This window comes from Culicoides brevitarsis, chromosome 2 (genome assembly GCF_036172545.1).
Source record: "Culicoides brevitarsis isolate CSIRO-B50_1 chromosome 2, AGI_CSIRO_Cbre_v1, whole genome shotgun sequence".
NCBI lineage: Eukaryota > Metazoa > Arthropoda > Insecta > Diptera > Ceratopogonidae > Culicoides > Culicoides brevitarsis.
The window spans coordinates 29,363,730-29,386,431 of record NC_087086.1 but is presented as its reverse complement, the minus strand read 5'-3'; the positions used below and the strand labels follow the sequence as shown (position 1 = coordinate 29,386,431).

Here is a 22,702-nt window from a genome sequence, read left to right as displayed (position 1 = left end):
TTATATTATTTTAGAAAAAAATTCAAAAAATTATTATGTTATTAACATTATTAAAAAAAATTAAATATCAAGATATCAATCAGAAAATAAGTAATTTTTCATGTGTTTTCAAATTATATATTTTTAAATATTTTTTTTTAAATTTATAAATATATTTTTTAAATAATTTAATAATGATTTTATTAATTTTTATATTTTTTTAAAAATAAAACATAAAATTTTAAATCTATAATTACTTCAGGAAAGTCAAAAAGTATAACTTTTTGTATTTTAGCAATTTTTTAAATTAATCATAAAATGTCGCCAAAAATTTCTTCTTTACAAATTTTCATTAAAAAAATCTTTTCAGTATAATTTTTTTAATAATTTTATTTTTTTTTAATATATAATGAAACATATATAAATGTTAATATACAAAAAAAAATAGCTAATTACCATCTTCAGTAAAAAAAAATCATAATAACCTATATTAAAAACAAAATAATAAATTTCGCCTTTCTAATTTCTCGAATCACGTAAGAGAGAGAGAAAAAAGTTCAAAAGTCACCAACATCTTTTGTGTTACTTCAGCCAACAAAATCCAGTAATGGCGCCATATTGCTCATGATGATCATGAATCAACGCTGATTTTACATACGTCTCGAGAGTAAAAAGCGCGTCAAATCCGACCAACACATCAAGAAATGAAAATTAATTGTATTTTTCGGAATTTTTTAGTATTTTAATTCGGCACGAATAAACAATTTTATGTCTGAATAGTTTAGTTATTATTATTTATTATTATTAAAATATATACAAAAATATTAATGATCTTAATTACGCCGTTGCTTTGATAGAAAACCCAAGATATACAAAAAAAAGTGTATAAACGCCTAAAAAGCATGAAGAATACACTCATTGAACATCAATTAATGATCATATATATAATTACGGTTGAAGAAAAGTTGAACCACTTAATTGGAGGTCAGTACTAGAAAATTGATGTGAGATGCAAATCTTGATGTTTAATCGTAAATATAAAAAACTGGGCACTCTACACATATATGAAAACTTGATTGATGATATTTCTCGTGTTGAGTTGATATGGTTTTGATTTTTATTTCATTTTTATATAAATCTTCGCTCATTTTTGATGAAGAAGGCTATTTTTCAGTTCATAAAAGTAATAAAATTAAATTATTAATTTGAACATAAAAAAATATATATAAATTAAAGAATTTTAATATCGTTTTCGTTTCGTTCGTTTCATGTCTTTACACATCATTCACACTCACTGTGCCGAGTGAGCTTAAATTATTAATTGCCATTATGATGTTTTTTTCAGATGATTGATTGTAACTTTTTTATCTTATTCTTTTTTTTTGTATTTTTATTTAACTCTTTGTTGTTGTTCAAGTGTTTAGCTATCCTCAAGGTAATTTTTTTTTTATCATGCGGTTGAATAAAAAATGTGGCGTGCGTTATGAAAAAACTTTATAAAACTAATAATTAATGATATTAATCAAAAAAATAAGTTTAAAGTTGAATTTGTTGAAAGTTTTTCCCATCAAAAGATGAGTTAAAGATGTTGAAAAAATGTCTGAAGAGGGATATCTTATCGCAAGCACTTGTTAAAGTAAATAAAATTCTTTCTCTTTATGCATTTTAATTAAAAAATGAAGTTTTTAATATTTGTATATTAATAATAATATTAATAAAATATTCATTTTTTCATCTCTCAGTCGTCGTCTTGTGAATGTTGACACACTGAAACTATCCTTCACTCAACATATACAAAAAAAAGCACTCAGATGTTTACTTTTTTCTACTTTTATACACATTTCTTCAATATTATAATATAATATAATATATAATAATCATCATCATCACACAAGGAGTTCAAAATAAACAGTAGCTCTCCTGCTTTGTATATTATCATCATCATAAAATGAAATAAAATAAAGTTAAAGCATTTCACATGTTAATATCAAATACAAATATATGATGAATTGCATGTAGCAAAGAAGAGTCAACAATTGAATTGAAAGAAATTCAAATTATATTAAACCACAATGACACATCAGCAGCAGCAATGACACAGCGTATCAAGCCGGGTAGGGCCACATGTCACTCCTTTGCATTTAATGTGACGAACATTGTACAAGGAATCAATAAACAGTAGCTTTGAATTATTATTGTAATATTATATATTAATATTAATAATAAATATAATAAAAAACTTTATTTATGTAAATTTAAACATTAAAAAGTTTTATTATATTTATTATTAATATAAATAACGCGACGACGACGACGACGGATGTTATTGACTTCTGAAGTGTTGTTAGCTTTTAACGTTTTTTTTATATTATACAAACTCATAAGTTATATATAATGTATAAAATATTATTAATTCATTATTATTATTATTTTTTACATGTTAATAATATTAAAAAATAATATTTAATCAACATGTAAATTAATGAACTTTATTACCACTCTCAGAACATTACTCATCTTTTTTTGAATTCATGGGAAGTACTTGAAAAGCTTCAATAACCAAACATATATATATGATGATTAGCTGCCCAAAAACGGTAACATCATCATTAAAAATTTAAATTAGTTACATTTTGTTTGTTTTTCAAGGACTCTTGTCTAATTGAAGTTTTTTTTACAAAATATTAAATATATATATAAAATTTTGTTCCCACCCGCAGAAATATATGTAGAATATGTTGAAACCACGATTGTGGTTTTGTTTTAAAATACATTATTATACATAAAATAAAATTTTTAAAACTTTACTGATAAAACTATCATATATAATTATCACCTAATAAAATAATTATCAAAGCAAAGGTCAAGTTATTAAATAAAATAAAAACATTTCGATAATAATTTTAATCATTTTGTATACAAACTACATTTTATTCGTAAAAATTGTTGGAAATCGTTACATTCATTCATTGAAACAATCAAGAAAACATAAAAGAAAAGAAAAAATCAAAGGAGATAATAAAAATGAAAGAAATTAATAGCAATTTCTTGGAATCCCTTGAATTCATATTAACATTAAAAACATTAATATATAATAATAATAATAATCTTTTACCAACAACAACGATTTTAACACATAAAATTAACAACAATGTTTACACACTCATTGATAATCTTGTATATTGAATATATATTTTTGTGACGAAAGAAAAGGCAAAAATTTGACGATAATTACTTTGAAATACAAATTAATCGTGTTATAAAAAGAATTTGTACCTAACATATATAAATATATAACATATATGATGTGTATGATAATAATACAAGAAAAAAGGGGATTATCGACTTATTTTATTATAATATTCACATAATTTAGTATTAATAATTTGATATCGATTTTCACGTCATTTTTTGTTTCTGACTGCCTTGTAATAAAATTGTCTGGAAGTTTTACGAGAAATGCAAATTTTATTTAAAAAAAAAAAAAATAATGTATGCTAAATATTTTTTTTTTGTACATCTTGATAATGATCTCAATTATTATCATATGTTTTTTTGTATTTTTTTTTTTGAATTTACATCGAATAATGATGCAGAGGCGTTCAACATCTTGTTCGGTTTAACACTCTTCGGAACTTTCTTTATAATTTTAAGTTTACAAGTTATTCATATTGTACAAGTTTTGTTAAAAAATAATTGTGCCGGAAAGTATAAAGTTACTTTTAAGGTGTTTATTATGTTATATTATCATCAAAAAGTTACGTTTTTAAATTATTTTTTTTTTATTCTTTATAAAAAAAAAACTTTTTTTTTCGCATTGTTGATATCAAGAAGTCTTTTGTAAAATTTAATCATTAAAAAAAATTTTTTTTCTTCTTTCTTTGCAGCTCTACGAGATAAATGACGATCCAAAACGAAAAGAATTCCTGGATGATTTATTCCAATTTATGCAAAAAAGAGGTAAGTACCGTCTCCTTTTATTATTTTTTATTATTATTATATATTTTAATGTTAATAATGGATAAATAATGATTATCGTTCATACGATTGTGATGCCTCAAAGTAACAAAAGTGTGTGTTTAACATAACCAACCGAGCATATGTTACATTTTTTTTTATTTTTATAAATAAATATATATAATCTTGCTGTGAAGTTAATGAGTTCTCAGTAGACTTTCTTCTTATATTCTTTTCCGATAATTATTATATATGTTATAACATATATAAATGATAGAAAAACCTTGCGCTAAATACAAAATTTAATTTTTTTCGTGTGGGCTGCTCCTAAAATGTCACTTTTTTGATACACAAAAATTTTCTCCGATTGATTTTTTTTTTGTTTTCAATAATTGACGAGTCGCTGTCTAGCAATTTTTAAAACAATAATTATGTGAATAAACATTAGAAACACTTTGCTTAGTTGGCTTGTGCTGATTGATTTGAAAATATTTTTTTGACTCGTAACGTCGGTCGATTTTAATTATAAATAAATATTTTTACTTTTTTTTTTGAAAAAATCTATCAACAAGGTAATTAATGTATAAACACACCACGCGGCACAATGTTATATAAACTTGCCTCAATATATATAATTTGTTTTAATAAATGTTTAATAATCATTTTTATATCGTGTATTCGGAATGATATAAATACGTGAAACATGAAGAAAAAAAAATCAGGAAAACCAATTTATAACTTAATGATTAATATACATTTTGTGTATATTTATCTATCTAGTTTTGTAGCTGACATGCAAGTACAACTTTATATAGGAAATTAAATGCTAATTATAATGATACGTACAGGTTTTGTTGCTGGATTTATGAAGAAATAACAGACATGAAATGATTTGATACGAAAAAAAAAAGAATTATAAAATGATTTGTATATAATAATAAATTGGAGGTGTGGAAATTTAATTGTATACAATCCGTCTCTTGCCTGGTTTAGATAAATTTTTCATAAATGGAATTGAATTTATTTAATTTTATGCGTTGTTTGAGTTTTTTTTAGATTTTTTATAATTAAATGTGATTTATTGTGGTAAATATATCAATCTAAACCACAGATAAATAAATTATTATAAAAAATATATGTTGATGAAATTATAAAAATTGTGAAAAAAACTAGACATAACATCATCAACTTTCTTTCTTTCTTCTCGTCAAATCATAAAAAATGAAATAAAATAAAGAGACGCGATTAATTTTTTTTTCTTGCAATGAAATGCAAATTGAGACTCATTTCTTAATGACATCATATATAAATATATGTATGTATGTATGATATTTATTATATTGAACATTGAAGCAATACAAATAAAAATCAATTAACGGACGACGAATACGACGACGACGACGCGTGATATTTTAACAAACAACAAGCAATTATTTATTCCAATAATATTTCACATATGTTAATATAAAGTTTATATCGATCAAGATGTTTTTTTAATATTTTTTTTTATTTTACGAGTAAATGTAAAAATTACAACAAAAACGCATCATCTCGCATATCGCGCGTCGTCGTCGTCAATGGCAAATGTGAGTCACCTCTTGTGTTTAGTTTGACATTTCAGGCATTAATGAATCATGTTTGTGATTTAAATGAGACTTTGTGACGGGGATTGGGTTAAAAAGTGTAAATAATTCATTTTTTTTAATAATTAAATTTATTAGTTGATAAATTATAATATATTGACAAAATAAATATTTTTAAATAAATAAAATTGAAATTTAAAAAATTATAATTCTAATTTTTTTTTAATGAAATTATTTAATTTTTTAAAATTTGTTAAATTTTAATTTTATTTATTTAAAAATATGTATTTTGTCAATTTATTATAATTTATGAATTTTGATTGATTTTAATTTTAATTTTTTTTTTCAATATTTTTACAACAATTCATTTTTTTTTTTATTAATTATTTTTTTTACAAAATTTATTTTTTTAAATGAAAATAAATATTTTTAAATTAAAATTTATTAATAATTTTATTAAATTTAATTAAATGAAATTATTTATTTAATTTTTTAAAATTTATTAAATTTCAATTTTATTTATTTATTTATAAATATTTATTTTGTCAATTTATTATAATTTATCAATTTTGATTTTAATTTTAATTTTTTTTTTAATATTAAAAAAAAAAATTAACAACAATTATTTACATTTTTTATTATTTAATAAATTAACAAATAAAACTAAAATAATAAATGTTAATAAAACATATATTTTAAAAATTAAAAATTTTATAATAAATTTATAAAAATACTCAATTTAAAGAAATTTAACTAAAAAATTATTTTAAAAATATATTAAAAAAATCCTTTAAAAATGTCATTTATTGTATAAATTTAAGTCCTATATTGTTCAAAAATATTTTTTTAAATTAAAAAAAAAAACAAATTTTTCACTGAAATACTTAATTTAATTAAACATTAATAATTTAGGATTTTTTATTAATTTAATTTTTAATTATTTTTTTTTTTTCATTGATAAAAAAAATATTTTAAAATTATTTATTTATTTTTTTTTTAATTTTTTATTTAATTATTTTTTTTTATTTTTTAATTAACTTTAAAAAAATTTTTAAAATAAAAAAAAATTAAATCATTAAAGGACTTTTTTTAAAAATAAAAAAAAAATATTGACACATTTTTTTCTTGTGTATCAAAAATATTTAAAAATGATTTTCATGTCAAATGCTAGACTAATTAATATTATTTTAAGACCAAACCATTTGTATAAAATGATCATTAAACTTTTTTTCTTCAATAATATTTATACTCAACATTAAAAACATTAACTTTTAATATTAAGTAGCACAAAAAATGACATGTGGTCTCATCTTCACTTTTTTTATATTTTTTTTAGAAATTAAAATTCATGACAAATTAATGATATTAGATTCCAGACAAGAAAAAAACACTTTTAACTAATAATTGATATTAAAACAAACTGTCGTGCTCTAATTAAAGTTAAAATTTACGATTGTTGCACATTAAATGTCACTTTTGTGCACTCACAGAGATGATCGAGAACAGGAAAGTGATCATCAAATCGCGCACGTTTCTAAGCTTGTTCATCAAATTCCTTTCATAATATACAAGAAAAATAAATTTTTTATTACACACGACAAAATGTGTGACAGACAATGCGAGTACAAAGAGTCGAATGTGCAATAAAGCCACCACTAGCGACTACTGTTTGTGCGACAACGACGACGACGACGATGACAACACACATTTCTTTAATATCAAACATTTCGTTTTATTGCCCCAATAAAATTTAATTTTAGAATTTTAAAAGACGGATATTTATACAAAATAAAGAAAAAAAAAACGCGTTTCATATTTTAATATTATTATTCTAAATAAATTCCACGGATTTTTAGAAAGATTCCCGTTTAATGTGGTCAAATAATAATAATTATTTATTTATTTCCGTCAATAGAATTTTTTTTATTTAAATTTACAACGAAAAAGTGGTTTCCCTTTAATTTTTACTCTTTTTCGTACAAAAATTTATTGCATTTCAAAGGTTGTCGAGCGAAACACGTTCTTACGATATTTATAATAAAAATAAAAACAGCAGACCACTTACCTTCACAAACAATATAAAAACATCAAAAACACGAATCGATTCAATTAATTTGAAATTTATTATTTTTCGATCATGTTTTTGCATAATCTTCGTAGTTCGAGTGTGGCACGTACGTAAAAAGTAAATAATATTCGAATCATTCGCGAAATGTGTATTAAATTATAAAATTGAAATATATATGATTTCAATTAGTAATAAATTTACAATGTAATTTGTGGTGTCAAAATTCATTTTTCTCCTTCTTGTGCTGCTAAACAATTCTTTCTCATTCATAAAGTGATATTTATATTTTTTTTTTATTTTTTTTTCTTCGATTTGGAGAACGCGTGTTTATAGCAGGAGAAATAAATTGATTATTAAGTGTACCACGAGGTGCGTGTGTGTTGTGACATGTGTTGATTAAAATAATAAAGGCGGAATTTTAATATTAATAATAAAAAAAACGTTGCTTCTGGTGTTGTTGGTTGTTGATTTTCAAACAAAATTTATTAATGCCACCAAGAAGTGTTCACACTTGTCTCGGTAATGGCATGATATGAGGAATGTTGAGTTGATTAATTTGATTTTTTTTTTCATCGAGGAGGTTTTGTTCGGGAAATATTTTTGAATTTTATATGAAAAAGTGGAAATTTAATGTTAAAAAATTATTTTTTATTAATAAAAATATTTTTAAATTAAATAATTTTGAATTAAATCAATTAATTTTTTTTATTTTTTTTAATAATTTTTTTATAAAAAATTATTTTAAATTAAAAAAAAATAAAAAATATTTAATAATTTAATTAATTTTAAATTATTTAATATTTATTTAAATAATGTTTATTTTTATTAATTTATTTCATTAATAATTTTTTATTTTAATTTAATTTTTTTTAATTTAAATTTTAATTAATATTTTTTTTAATTTTAATCATAAATTTCAATTAAAATTTCATATAAATTTAAAAATATTTTTAATAAATACTTAAATGTTATTGAAAAAGTACGAATATTTATAAATTTATTTTAATTTATTCTTCCATAATTTTATTAAAATAAAAAATAATTGAAAAATATTAAAACTTTTAAAATTACATTTATATTTAATTATAATAAATAATTAAAAATATATTTGAAAAAAAAAATAGTAAAATAAAAAAAATAAATTTTACCTAAAATTTTTAATAAATTACCTTATTTTTTTTTAAATTTAAATTAAATTTTTTAATTTCTTAATAATTTTAAAAAAATTTTAATCTTAAATAAATTAAAAATAAATGTTAATTGAAAAAATAATCGTTATTAAAATTTTCAATTTAAAAATTAAAATTAGCATATAAAATAAACCTTATATTGTATTAAAATTTTTTTAATTTTTTAATTTCTATAAAATTAAATTTTTTTTAATTAAAAACTTTTAATTAAATAAATTTTTATAAATTTTTTTTAATTGAAATTATTATACCTTGAATTAGCTATTTTTAATTTTTTTAATTAAAATATTATTACAAACAAAAAAATAATTTTTTTAATAAAAATTAGATTAGGTAATAAAATAAAAAAATAATTTTTTTTTTAATTAGATTAAAGCAGAAATATTGATAAAAAATTTCGTATTTTCCTTCAAAAAAAAAAAAAAAAAAAAATAATTAGTAAAAAAAAATTAAATCTAGTCAAATTTATTAATAATTTTCTTTTATTTTAATTCAATTATAAATTTTAAAAAATGTTTTTAATAAAAAAATAAATAAATTTTAATTATTTATTTATTTCAATTAAATTATAAATTTCGATTAAAATTTTATATTTTCCTTAAAAAACAATAATTTTAGTAAAAAAAATTGGAATCTAAAGCAAAATAATTAACTAATTTTTTTTTAATTTTTTTTTCCAGGATCCCCCATCAACCGCTTACCGATCATGGCAAAATCCGTGCTCGATCTCTACGAATTGTACAACCTCGTTATCGCACGTGGCGGTCTCGTCGACGTCATCAACAAAAAACTCTGGCAAGAAATCATCAAAGGACTCCATTTACCGAGCAGCATCACTAGCGCAGCATTCACCCTTCGAACGCAGTAAGTATCTGAAAAAATTTTTTTAACCTTTACTTTGCCTCTTCGCTCACGGCAGAACGAGAGAGATATTTAATTCATCATCTTCTTCGCTGCACTTTTTTATTACACACTTTGCTTTTGTGTTTGCTCGTGTTGTTGTTGTTGTTGTGTGTGGGTTGGAATGTAATAATAAACAGCCGCACACACAAACAAAAAAAAACATAAACATCAAACAAAACAATGCATTTTTAATATATAACAAATAAAAAATAATAAAATTAAGGCAATAAAAATATGAAAATCTAATTTCTTCGGATTGCATGAATTACAATAATAATCGCGAACAATAAGCACAAGAGGCGAAAAAAACGGGCAAAGCAATGAAGTTATACAACAAACGAATTTCCGACGATATATGTCGCCTTTTATTCGATTATAATTTGATACTTAACGGATTTAATCATTAAATGCGGTTAAAGGTGGAAAATTGAACATGAGCCTTTGTTGTAAGCCGCCTGCTTTCGGAATAATTCTTGCTGTGCCGCATTATTAATGAGAACACTTTTCCGAAATTCCTTGATGATAATTGCACGAGACGCGGCAAATGCGCGCGCAAAAGTGTTAAATGAAGATATGATACGCTATTTGTGTGTTCCAACGTTCAATTTTCGCTTAATAGCCGTTTTCTATCATTTTGCAACGAACGTAAAAAAATTTTTAATGATTTTATGTCTTTCTTGGTCTATCAGTGCAGTGCGATATTAAGCCGCAATCCCCCACTAGGAATGTAATTATTCATTTCTATCATAATTTTCTTGTGCACAACAAAGTCCGTGCTTGTCTTAATTATCGTTTAAACATTTTTTCATTTAATTTTTATTTATTTATCTAAACATTGTAAACATTTTTTTGCGCGTTTAACCGCAATTAATCCCATTGATGGCCAATTATGATGCGCTATTGTTTGATTGGCTGGATCGATGATTGGCTTTTATGATGAAAAATTAGACGCCATTCGAGCCAAAAAGAAGAATTTGAACTTTTGACGATGCGATGGCAACGTATTAAAACGTTAATTAAACAATTTATTAAACAAACTCCATTTTTCCGTTCGTATCGTTCAAGTACTCGGAATTGAATTAATACGAGGAATTTCTTAATTTCTTCCATTTTATTTTTCGTATGGCTTTTAAATAGTCATTCAATATTACATTAATAACGAAATGAATAGAATTCTATCAGAAAAAGTAATAAATGATAATGTTATGTACAAATAGTTTATACGTGGAAGTTACATACACTCCCAGTTCATTTCTTCTTTCTTTTCGTTTTGTTTGTATATGATGGAATGTGTTGTAAAAGAAATGGAATTGATAGAAATTGATCGAATAATCGTCGTGCGGTCAATTGTTGAGTAAGTTATGGAAGAATTTTGTGGTTTTTGTAAATAAAAAGTGGATAAATAACCAGAAAATTTGTTCTATGAGTTTTTTATGAAGTTTAAATATTTTAATTTTTAAATTTAAAATATTTCAAAAATTAATAATTTAAAAATATTTAAAAATAAAATAATAATAATTTTTAAATAAAAAGTTTAAAATAATTTTAATATAATTTTTAATTAAAAAAAATTTTAAATTAATAAAAATGTTTATGAAATCCAAAAATAATGAATTTATAAGCTTAAAAAGAAGCCCTTAAATAAAACCTATAAATTAATTCTTTTTGGATTTGATAAAAATTTTTTATTAATATAAATTTTTTTTAATTAAAAAATAATAAAAAAATTATTTTAAACTTTTTATTTAAAAATTATTATTTTTTTAATTTTTTTTTTTTTGAATTAAAATTCTTAAATTATTAATTTTTGAAATATTTTTAATTTAATTATCAAATATTATTAACATTAAATTAATTATTTAAAAAAATGTTTAAAAAACTTAAAAAATTTTAAATATGATTCAAAAGACATAAAATTTAATTTAATATTTTTTAGTAAAAATTGCAAAGTTCATTTAAAAAATTAAAAATCGTCGTTCCGATTTTTTTTCCCCTAAATTAAGTTTAATTTTAAATATTTTCAACAAGTTTAATTAAATTTAAGTCAAATTATATTTTTTGAACCTTTTTTAAATGATAAATAGACCCTCAAAAAATAATTAATTCGTTAAGTTTTTTGCTTGATTTGGATTAATTGGATAAAAAATTAAGCTTTAAGAAGCCTATTTTATTTTTTTTGTCTTCTACGTCCTTTTATTGTTGCTCTTGATGCAGTAAAAATTTCGAATTTTTCATGAAAAAAAAATAGAAAAAAAATTAAAAAAGTTGAAAAAATTATTTTCTGAAAATATTTCTACAAAAATCTATAAAAACTCACATGAAAAGAAGTAATTCCATCTCCATCCCTTCAGGCCTCCTGATTAATTGACCTTGTACCCACTGGCGATCATAAATCTAAACTGTATCTAACATCTTTACACTTTTCCCTCGCCATGCGAATCCACAAAACTATCAAAAAAAACTGAAACAATAACAATTTTTATGTCTTATAAATGCAATTATTATTGTTATAATAATAAAAAAGTATAAAATTCACCATATTCGAGCGCATAAAAGTTCATTAATAAACATATGAATAAAATTAAAGCACCACACATGGGCGGTATCGCTTGAGATTTGCAGCTATAAATCATTTTGATTGCCAATTTCTTTGCAGAGTGCGGTCATATTGCAACTCTCGAGCCCCAATATGCGCTGGAGATATGATATTTTTTTTTTTTTTTTTTTTTTGATTGAATGATGGCTGTTGTTCGATACAAAACGCCTTTTTCTGTATCAGAACGAAGCCTTTATTATTATTATTATTTTTATTTCTCTGTTTCTCCGTCTTTTTCGTCTAAATCATGTTATAACTCATGTCTGCTATCATTTTAATGACTGATGTTTTGCATCAAGTAATATGATTGCATGATATGATACGTTAAATGCTGCATTTATTTTTTACGATCATCATGATGAGAGCGAAGTATTTTTTTTTTTACATGTTTAATTTTTTTTTATTATTACACACATTATTATTATTAATATTTATTGTTCTTATGCGAAAGCCTTCTGGTTCAGCTGTCTTTCATAAAAAAAAAATATTTTTTTGATTTTTGGCATCAAAATTCAGTCACGAATTTGCTCCTAATCCAATTCTTTCATTCATAAAAAAATTAGATGTTGAATCGTTGGTGGCAGTAATTCACACATTTATAAAACCTGAGTGATTCATTTTTTTTTTATTTCTCGTAAAAGGCAATAAAAAAATTTTTCATTCAAAAAAATAATGAATTTCTTGTAAATACCCATAAGTTTAATTACACTCGAAGTGAAATCGTTGAATTTTTTAGTTTCGGGGTTTATTGTATTAATAAATGAAGTAATAAACCACACAACTCACTCGTCACCCACATTGCCACCACCAAATAAAATTATAATACAATAAATCGCTTCATTTTGAGTGAAATCTCATCATAAAAAAATATGTTTATTAACAATATTTGAACACGAGCCAGGCAGTGAGGCGTGTTAATAATAATGTGTGTCTCGGAAATTATGATAATTTTTTACAAATATCATTCGTTAATTATTATTAATTTTTTTGCTTAATTTTTTTTGTGGTGTAAATGATGATTTTGGTATCGAAAATTTTTTTATTTGCTTTTTAATTTACGATTTATTTGATTAATCATCGATTTTTTTTTATTTTTTTCAGATATATGAAGTATTTGTACCCATATGAGTGTGAAAAGAAGAATTTGAGTACGCCATCTGAGTTGCAAGCTGCCATCGATGGAAATCGTCGTGAAGGTCGTCGATCCAGTTATGGGGCTTTTGGGGATGGTTCCATGCCAACACAACTTCAAATGGTGAGTTTTTAATTTTTTTCGAGTAAAAATTTAGTTTTTAATTGAAATTTTTATGTTTTTTAGCAATCACAAATGCAACGAAGCCCAATCCCAAATCTCTCACAAATGTCACCGTTGTCGTTAGTTACTCACAATCAGCACACCGCTAACTTGATGGGAGCCCCGCATGTCCCACAAGACTTTGAGAAACGCATGATCGACTATATCAAGTTGTTCCAATCGCCAAAAGAGCCAAAACGTGAGTTTTTAATTTTTTTAAATTAAATTTTTTATTAATTTAATTTTTTTGTAGGTTCCCAAAGTCCCGATCCAATCAATAGAGAAGCAATTAATGCTCTTGAAATGTCACGTTTGGCATTATGGAACATGTACAACAATAATTTGCATCCAAGTCCACCGAATTCACAAAACTCTAGTCCGTTAGAGCATCAAAAGTAAGTTTTTTCATTGGAAATTTAAAGAATTTTACTAAAAAAATATTTTTTTATAGGCGTTCTTTGTACAACAGAGATCATTTATCGGATTCGCCACCCCCATCGCATCATCATCCGGCTATCAAGCGTGAACGTGATTCATTTACCGACTTTTCGGACAATCGTGAACGTGATTTCTCGTATCCGCCAGAGAAGAAGCAACGTGCGCCTTCGACACCGACTCGCGGAGGACAAAATCATCACTTGGATACGTCCGTGGAGGAACGTTCTGAGACTCCAGTTCACGAAAATGGAACAGATTTGACGAAACCCATGTCGAAATTGAGTTCGGAGGCGAAGAATGGACTCGACCAAGGGATGCCATTGTTGAATGGAATGCAGTTCAAAATCATTAGTAGAGGTAAGTTCTCTTTAAAAGCCAATTTTTAACAAATTTTATAAAATTTTCTTGAATTTTTTAGGAAACGCATCATCTGGCGAACAACAACTCGTTGTCACAATGGAAGTAAATGGCGTGCAGTACGAAGGCGTTCTCTTCGCCAACCAACAATCATCGCAGGAGCATCCCATGACAACGACAGCCAACAAAATGAACACGACACTTAACACGACAGTTAATTCAACCACGAGCAGCATCGATGAACGAAGCGTCGCTCGTCCCCTTATCTCATCATAAATCACAAAATTTTGAATCTCTAGTTAATTTCATTACAAAAAAATATGTTTCAAAGTTGGTCTCAAAATTTCACCCCAAAATTCACACAAACACACACTTAACTTTTAATAAAAAAAAATTCATTCAATAAGTTTAAAAAGTAATTAAAAAAAAATACAATAAAAATATTTATAAAAAAAAATAATTTAAATTTAATTGATATGTTTACCAAAAAGACTGTTTTGTTTTTAACTATAAATTAAAATTAATTAATTAACGAAAAAAAAAACATTTTATCACAAATTATAGAATTAATTAATTATTTTTTTTATTTTTGACAAAACGTCGATTTTAATCGAAAAAAATATTATTTTTGTACATAATTTATTGAAAAGTATAGTAGACTATTCCAAGAGTTTTAATGATAACCAGTAACGATTTAAGCAATTATTAAATAATAAAAAAAAAAAGTTTGTTGTAAATATTTAAAATTAAAAAAAAATCAAGAAAATAACTTAAAAAATATTAAATTTTAAAATGGTTGTTAAATAAGAAAAAAATTATTCTTTAGTAAATCATTGCTTCTTAATCATAAATTGATAAGGAGAAGCTAATAAAAAAATGACATCGAAGTTTTCCTAATAGTTTATAGGTCTCCTAGTTACAAATTAAAAAAAAATACAATACAATAAAAAGTATCGATAAAGAATTAAGTTTTAAGCAAAGAAATACATTGAGGTGTGTATGTAAAAGTCATTCATTAATTAATTATATTATGTGTTAAGCGAGAAGAAAAAAAAAACATGCAATTGAGCAAAAAAATGATAATATTAGAGAAATTTAATTAAAATAAAGAGTCATAATGTTTAAAAATATCAAATGAGTTTTAATTAATTTTGAACTTTAAAGAATTCAGAAAAATGATCTAAAGTTATTTCAAATGTCTAAAGTTTAGACTCAACTAATTAAGCAACTGATGTCAAAGGATAAAATATTTGAATTAATTTTTCGAATTTTTATCAATTTTATATTTTTTTTTTTTTTAATTGGAATGAGTGTGAAGTTTGCACTTATCTCCGTTTTACGATTAAGTGCAGATTTTGAATTTTTCAAACAATTTTCAAAGTTTTAAAAGTTTCTCGTGAAAAGTCTAAAAAAATGATAATTAAAAAGGTTTTTATTTTTTTTTATATATTTTTAGGTCTGATATCTTACAAATTACTAATTGTTGAATGTTAATGCACTGGATACAAATGTAGAGCTATTGTAGGTAAATGAAAGAAAACATCACTAAAAAAATATGAAATTGGTCTACCATTCTATTCAATAGAACAGTCTCATGCTTATGATATCGACATTGGCAAAATATCTGTGTTATAGAACAGCAAAAGGTAATTTTTCTAATGTCAAAATGGATGGTGATCTTGCCTTGCGTTGGTAGAGGCTTTTGAGGCCCCTACCTAACGCCAATCGATCATCGCATTCGGTTTCGTGGATCACCATGGCTTGATCCCGTGTATTGTGCTTGCGCTTAGCCTCGACTCGCTGACCACATTTTTTGCAGCACCTGCTGGAAGCCATGCTCTTCAAACTGCGCAACTTCGACAGATGTCTGCTTTGCAACGGCCTTCAAATGGCCTATAAAAAACAAAGAAAATTACTTACAAATATCGGTTAGCTAGCTTCTGGAAGGATATTTGAATACTATCATGCTATTTTATGAAATTGTCAGCTGCATATATACTTCCATGTCTAAAAAAAACAAGAGCTAAAGTAACGTTGATTTTTCGGGACTCGTTTTGTAACATTTTTGGAAATAGGAAAAATTAGTAGTAGTGTGTCCAATTATCTGTTAGTATGCGCTCTCATTCTTCATCAGCCTTCTAAGTGTCCTGTACTTAAATATGTTCATTCTTGTAACGATCGTAAAAGAAATCATCAATATCGCACTTTCAGCAAATTGTTATTGTTTAAATATTATACCAAATAATAACAACATATAGTTAAGAAATTAAAAATAAGGTCTTGAGATTTTGTCTAAATGCTTCTTGAAACTTTTTGAGTTTGGTTTAAAAAATTAAGTTTTTTATGCACAATAAGCTTATGTATCCATCGTACTTAAAACTAGGTTCAAAATTCACAATCATTCCAAATCAATTCTTTACTATTTTTGATTTTCGATTTTTTAATTTTTTTTTTCTGTAAATAAGGTATTCAAACGCGTGTTTAATTGATAAACCATGTCACAAATATTTTATTTAGGATTCTGATAAAAGATTTTTCTTACCTCAATACAATTATCTATAATATGTTGATGGAGTCGTCTGGTTATTTAATCCAAAACTACAACATTGCATTTAAATATTTGTCTTGCAACAACGTTGCATTCATTCAAATTGCCGTTAACTTGAATTAGCAGGTTTGGCGATTTTCGTTCTTCAACAAAAATCATACTTAAAAAAGATTTTCGTTAATTCCGTATCTCCATTCTCTGTAACTTCACTAATTTCTTAAAGAATTTTCTAAACTTACTTTTTTTTATCTTAGGACAAACTTATGGCCCACAATGTTGACAAATATAAACAAAAGTTCAGACAAGCCATAGACAGCATCAAAGTAACCGAATGAACATCATTTAAGTCCATTAACTATTCTAAACAAAACCTCTTCTCTGTCAACAATAGCAAAACAGAACAAACAAATTCTTACAAGTTGTTTTCATCCGTTCTTCATTCACATGTTCTTCAACTGATAACGCGTTCATTTCTGCATTTGCTGTACGCCAAAAGTGATACGCCTGCGCATTTCTCCTCTCGTCTCAGACACTTTCCAACTTTTCAGCGTTCGAATTTCACAAATGCCTGTCCCGTCACACACCTGTTGTGTCTCAGACGAGTAAAAGTTGGAACGTGCTGCGCGTTATCACTACATGCTCGTCGTATACACGAGCGAACATACCTTCACTTGGCACAACGACGCATCGTAGTCGAATCGTTAGTCGGTCGTTAGCTGTTCAACAAGTTAGACGTGCCACGACACTTACAACTAAAAAAAAAGTCTACACTCGGCGCGGCGCAAAGCGTGTAGAGTACAGAGAGAGGATATTAATGTTAGGGTACTTGCACCGAAGTGTTTCAGTTGACGTTGAGAATTCGAACTGAAGACGTGCAAAAAAATTGTTGCTTCTAGTTTTTTTCGTTAGTCACACACATTTATTATTATTATTAGTTGTTGCTTGCATTAACATGCCAAAACGTATACGTTCGAAATTATTTGCCGCGATTTGATGAATGTGTCTAATTTTCGGGACAATTATTTGATGTAGTAGTGAATGAAAGTCATACACTCACAACAAAAATATTGATAAGAAAAAAAAATTATTTTGTAACACAAAAAAAAAATAAATAAAAATAACTGCTACTCTTGTGTAACGATTACCACGAAACACATCGTCGTCGCGAGTGTACCGCGAGTATTGACAATGTCAGTGATTGACAAGATCAAATATTAAATCTATATTATATTTTTATTTCTCTATGCAAAAAAAAAAGTCTATTGAGCGTGTGATTTATTTATTGTACAAACGTGTTTACACACTGCGAACATCGCGACTATTTGCTCACAACAAATAAATTTTCAATAAATATTTTAATGCACCAGAAGTTAATCTGTAACTGTCATCACAGTGTCTTGAGCTCTTTGAATTTAAATTTTATTCACAAAAAAAAAAACGATTTGACGTCGAAAAGTTGTTGCCTACGTCATAATTATCTCTTGTGTATGATGGGAAAAAATTAATCTATTTTTTTTATTATTAACTTCTTATCTTGAGTTACTATCAAAAAAAGGAGATCAAATGATAAAAAAAAAACAATTTGTATAAGACAACGTTATTTGAGAGAGCTTCAATCAAATTACGCATCTCCATGGCTTATCACACAAACAGAAAAATTGTTCATTCATATTAAATTCGATTTGTTATCGTTGTTGATGGAGTTGGATGCGGACTGTAATGTTAAAATAAATAAATAAATATTAACAAAAATAGGGCATGAAGGTCTGTCTGTCCTATGTTTAAAATATTTTTTGATAGAAAAAATTATTTTTTTTATTAATTAAAGTAAAATTATAAAAAAAAAATAAAAATGAAATTTAAAATCTTTCAATAAATTAATAAATATTTTTTTCTGTTAAAAAATATTTTTAAATTTATATATAAAAAAATTAAAAATATTGTGAAAATTTTTATTTTTCAGGCTTTATATTTTTTTATAAAAATTATTTTTTAATTATTTTAATTTTTAAATACACATTTAACTTTTTTAACGAGAATTTAATGAGAATTTTTTTTAATAAAAACTTTAAATTACATTAAATATTAAATTTTAAACTGATTAAAATTTTTAAAGTTACCTCAAAATCCTATAAAATAATTTTCTCATGTTTTTTTTATTGTAAAACTTTTTTATTGACTTACTCAGAGACTTACTTGATAAGCTATTTAAAAATTTGTAAGTGTCAGAGTTCGTATAAATTTCTTCTCTTGACGTCATATTTTAATTTATTTTTATTTTAAAAAGTTTTTAAAGCTTTTTCTCGAGTAAAAAGGTCAAGAACTATTCTGACACATTTAATTTTTAGAATTTTGACCTAATTTAATTTTTTCTTAAAAATATTGCAAAAAGCGTTCGACATATGAAATTTTAAATAAAAATAAAATTAATCTCAAAAACCTTTAAAAAAATTTAATAAAAGAATAATAAAATCTTTTAAAGAGAACAAAAATATTTTTATTCATTAAAAATTAATTTAAAATATTTTTTTTAATTTAAAATAATTTTTTTTTAATTTAAAATAATTTTTTTAATTTAAAATATTTTTTTTTTAATTTAAAATAATTTTTTTTTAATTTAAAATATTTTTTTAAATTTAAAATATTTTTTTTTAATTTAAAATAATTTTTTTTAATTTAAAATATTTTTTTTATTTAAAATAAAAATTTTAGACCTAAATTTTTATTTAAAAAAAATATTTCGAATTTTATCTAAATCTATTTCGAAAAGAAAAATTTAAAAATTTTACTAAAACGAATTAAAAACTGTTTCAAGAGCAATAAATGCACTAAAATCCCTTGAATTTTCCCCTATAACGACGACTTTCCTCGATAAAACAACATTTAATACAATAACAATATTTGGAACGCGAACGATGTGTCAGTCTAATTTTAGCCCAAAAAATTTATAATAATAACAAATTTCGCTGTTTTATAAATTTATTATTATTATTTTTTTCTTTTTGGATATTTATTTTTAAAAACACACAAAAATATTTTCAACACACATCGCTCGCCATAAAATTTTGACGTCTGATCGTTAAAAATGTCTCGAGAAAAAGAATTTTTTTTTCTCTGCAATAAAACATTAAAAGTTCTCTCTTGTGATTAAAATGAGCAACTGTGGCGGAAATTTCCAGGTGATAAAAAAAACTAGTTCCAAAGCATTATTGCGGAAAAAAAATCTCTCAAGTATCACAAATATTTATCGCCAGCACGTAAAAATGTGTCTCTTCTGCGTCTCGCAAAGATATTTGTTATCAAAAGTGTCACATTACTACTATTTGACTTGTATTTAAAAAAATACAGCAAGACAAGACGTAAAATTTACTCTGCGCGATAAGAAACGCGAATAAATAATAAAAGGATCACACGCTCAAGAAATATTTTTTTTTGCTGTGTAAAAATTTCTGTAAAAATAAAAAACATGAAAGAATGTTTATTTTAGTGGTGGATAAAAAATAAAGATGAAAAAAATGTGGAAAAAAAATAAATATTAAGAAAAATTGATTGAATCAAGACAAAATCAGAGAAAAATCAAAGAAATTGACAGTTTAAGTGTTTTTTCCCTTTTGAAAAAAAAAGTTTTGAAACAACAAACATCATTCAAGGTAATTTTTTATAATCTATTTTGCGACGACGACAACGACGGACCTGTTGAATCTCGATTTCATTACATGATGGCACGAGGAACGCGAGCGCGAGAGAGAGAGAGGGCAAAAAAAGATTTGTCATCGAACGCCCATACGATTTTCGGGGTGAAAGGTGAAAATACTTGATGTTGTCTTGGCAGCGACTAAAAGCGAGATATTTTGTTTTGTTTACGTAAAAAAACGGCAAAAAACAATAAATATTTCGCATCAACACAAAGAACGAAAGCATTTCGTGTTTTCGGGGCAAAAACTCGTGTCTATCACAAAAGTTGCGGCAAATTGTCGGGACATCCCATGTCTTTATTGCTGAAATATAGCCAAGAGCTCTTCTCTACTATTTGTTATTAAATAGGCTTTAATGTGTGCTTGAACAACGAAACGAAGGTTCATTTATTATTAATGGCACAAAATGAATCGGGTTGTTATCATTCGTTACCTTTAAATATTTATGTAGAAGTGAAAATTGAAGCTAATGCGTGAAAAAAAAGGTTCATAAACGACATTATCGATTATCAATTATAAAGAATTTATTTTTTTAAAAACCGATGTCGTAAATTTTTTATAATGGCTTACCTGCCAAGACTTGAACCAAAAATTCACCGATTCCAAGGAAATGGGGTTAAACCATTTTTTCTCTTAACTGGTGATAACACAGGAAAAAATTGATAATAAATGACAATCAAGTAGGATGAAAAAAAATCATATCTCTTTGGGTTGCTAGGAAGCCGAAATTGATTGTTTTTCTCTCGTCTTTTTTGGAGATTTATGAGTTGGAAAGGTATTTGACGAATGAATTATTTCATCAAAAGGAAGCCTGGGAAAGGCTTCCAATGTTGTCACGGGCACGTCAGCATTTTTTTGTCACTAAAGAGAAAATGTCTTATTTTATTTTTCGTCGTAAAAAACGGAAAGCACATGTTTCTTAGATTAAAATCGGTCGAACATAAAATTTAGAGTAAATGAAAAAAGTAATGAGAAGCAATATCATTAAAAAGTATAGCTCAGCCATAATGTTGAAACGTCTTCTTATTAAGGCATTTTTGCTCAAAGTTTTTAGTTTTATTTCAAAAAATGTTTTTGAAGTTATTTTCTTTTAATTAGAAGACCAAACAATTAATTAGGGACTTTTTTTTCTGCACGCATTTTTTTTAAATTTTTCTTTGTCATGTTTCCGTTTCATATTTTCTGCAAGAGTACATGAATGGTAATTCATAACCTTCATTTGTGAAAGTCCTTGAAACGTTTGAAATGTTTTTCACGAGAATTATTTGTCATCTCGAGTCAAGGAGATCATTTTTCTCCATCAAATATATGTCCGGAAATGTACAATTTGAATGTATTTTCTCTTTAAAGGAAACAAATATGAACTTTTCGAGTCATATTTCCTTTTTACAATTTTTGTATTGTATTTTTTTTTCAAATCTTGTTATTTTTGTGTATAGAGAATTTCAAGCCGTTCATCATAACTTGAGTTATAGTAAGATGAATTTGTTACAAAAACTTTGTATACTCTTAAGTAATATCACTTATGATGATGATGATGATTCTAGTTTTAAATCTGCCTCAGTCATTAGTAGGATTTTGTTGTATTGTTAAAGGATTGTTAAGGAGAGTATTTCCTTTGAATTTTATGGTATATATCTTTCAATTTGTATTCTAGAAATTCAGTTGGATTAATTTTAACTCTTTGCTCTTCAACTCTTTTTAAAAATATTTCGTCTTCTATTCTCTAAACCTGGGCAAACATATAGATGATGTTCTAAAGATTCTACATCGTTAAAGCAAATTCTACAAGTGTCATGAGAACTAAAGTTCATTATTTTCTGACTTATCTTCACTCTAGCCTGACCAAATGGAAAATGTTGTTATTATCCTTTGAATGGCGCCTTGTAAGATGTTCATTGAAGATGTTAATTTTTTGTTGCGAAAAGTTTACTATTTTGGACATGAAGTCAAGTATTTTGGGGCAGACCTAGTCGATATTATTACTGCTCACATCACCCGGTATCAGCATTTCATAAAAAAAAAATGGCATGAGATTTTTTGATGGTTTTGTGTTAGTTAGGCCTCAAGTAGTCCAAAAAACCTAAATTTAAA

The 22,702-nt window shown here is 24.8% G+C and overlaps 2 protein-coding genes across 4 annotated transcripts in view; both read left to right on the top strand.

Annotated features, from left to right (window-relative positions):
- Positions 1-14,847, top strand: part of LOC134830022 (protein dead ringer) — a 32,608-nt gene extending 17,761 nt beyond the window's left edge. Inside the window, exons 6-12 of the mRNA XM_063843368.1 lie at positions 3,867-3,939; positions 9,458-9,641; positions 13,378-13,531; positions 13,595-13,769; positions 13,824-13,965; positions 14,022-14,365; positions 14,427-14,847. Coding sequence (XP_063699438.1) covers positions 3,867-3,939; positions 9,458-9,641; positions 13,378-13,531; positions 13,595-13,769; positions 13,824-13,965; positions 14,022-14,365; positions 14,427-14,641 — 1,287 coding nt within the window. The 3' untranslated portion in view covers positions 14,642-14,847. The remainder of the gene's footprint in view (positions 1-3,866; positions 3,940-9,457; positions 9,642-13,377; positions 13,532-13,594; positions 13,770-13,823; positions 13,966-14,021; positions 14,366-14,426) is intronic.
- Positions 14,848-17,635: 2,788 nt separating this feature from the next.
- Positions 17,636-22,702, top strand: part of LOC134828377 (high affinity cAMP-specific and IBMX-insensitive 3',5'-cyclic phosphodiesterase 8) — a 59,287-nt gene continuing 54,220 nt past the window's right edge. Inside the window, exons 1-2 of one of the 3 annotated variants that reach the window (XM_063841334.1) lie at positions 17,636-18,092; positions 20,401-20,563. The gene's annotated coding sequence lies outside the window, so the exon portion shown is untranslated. Of the gene's footprint in view, positions 18,104-19,822; positions 20,564-22,702 lie in introns of those variants that run through there. The other 2 variants (XM_063841332.1, XM_063841333.1) reach the window with 2 other exon arrangements.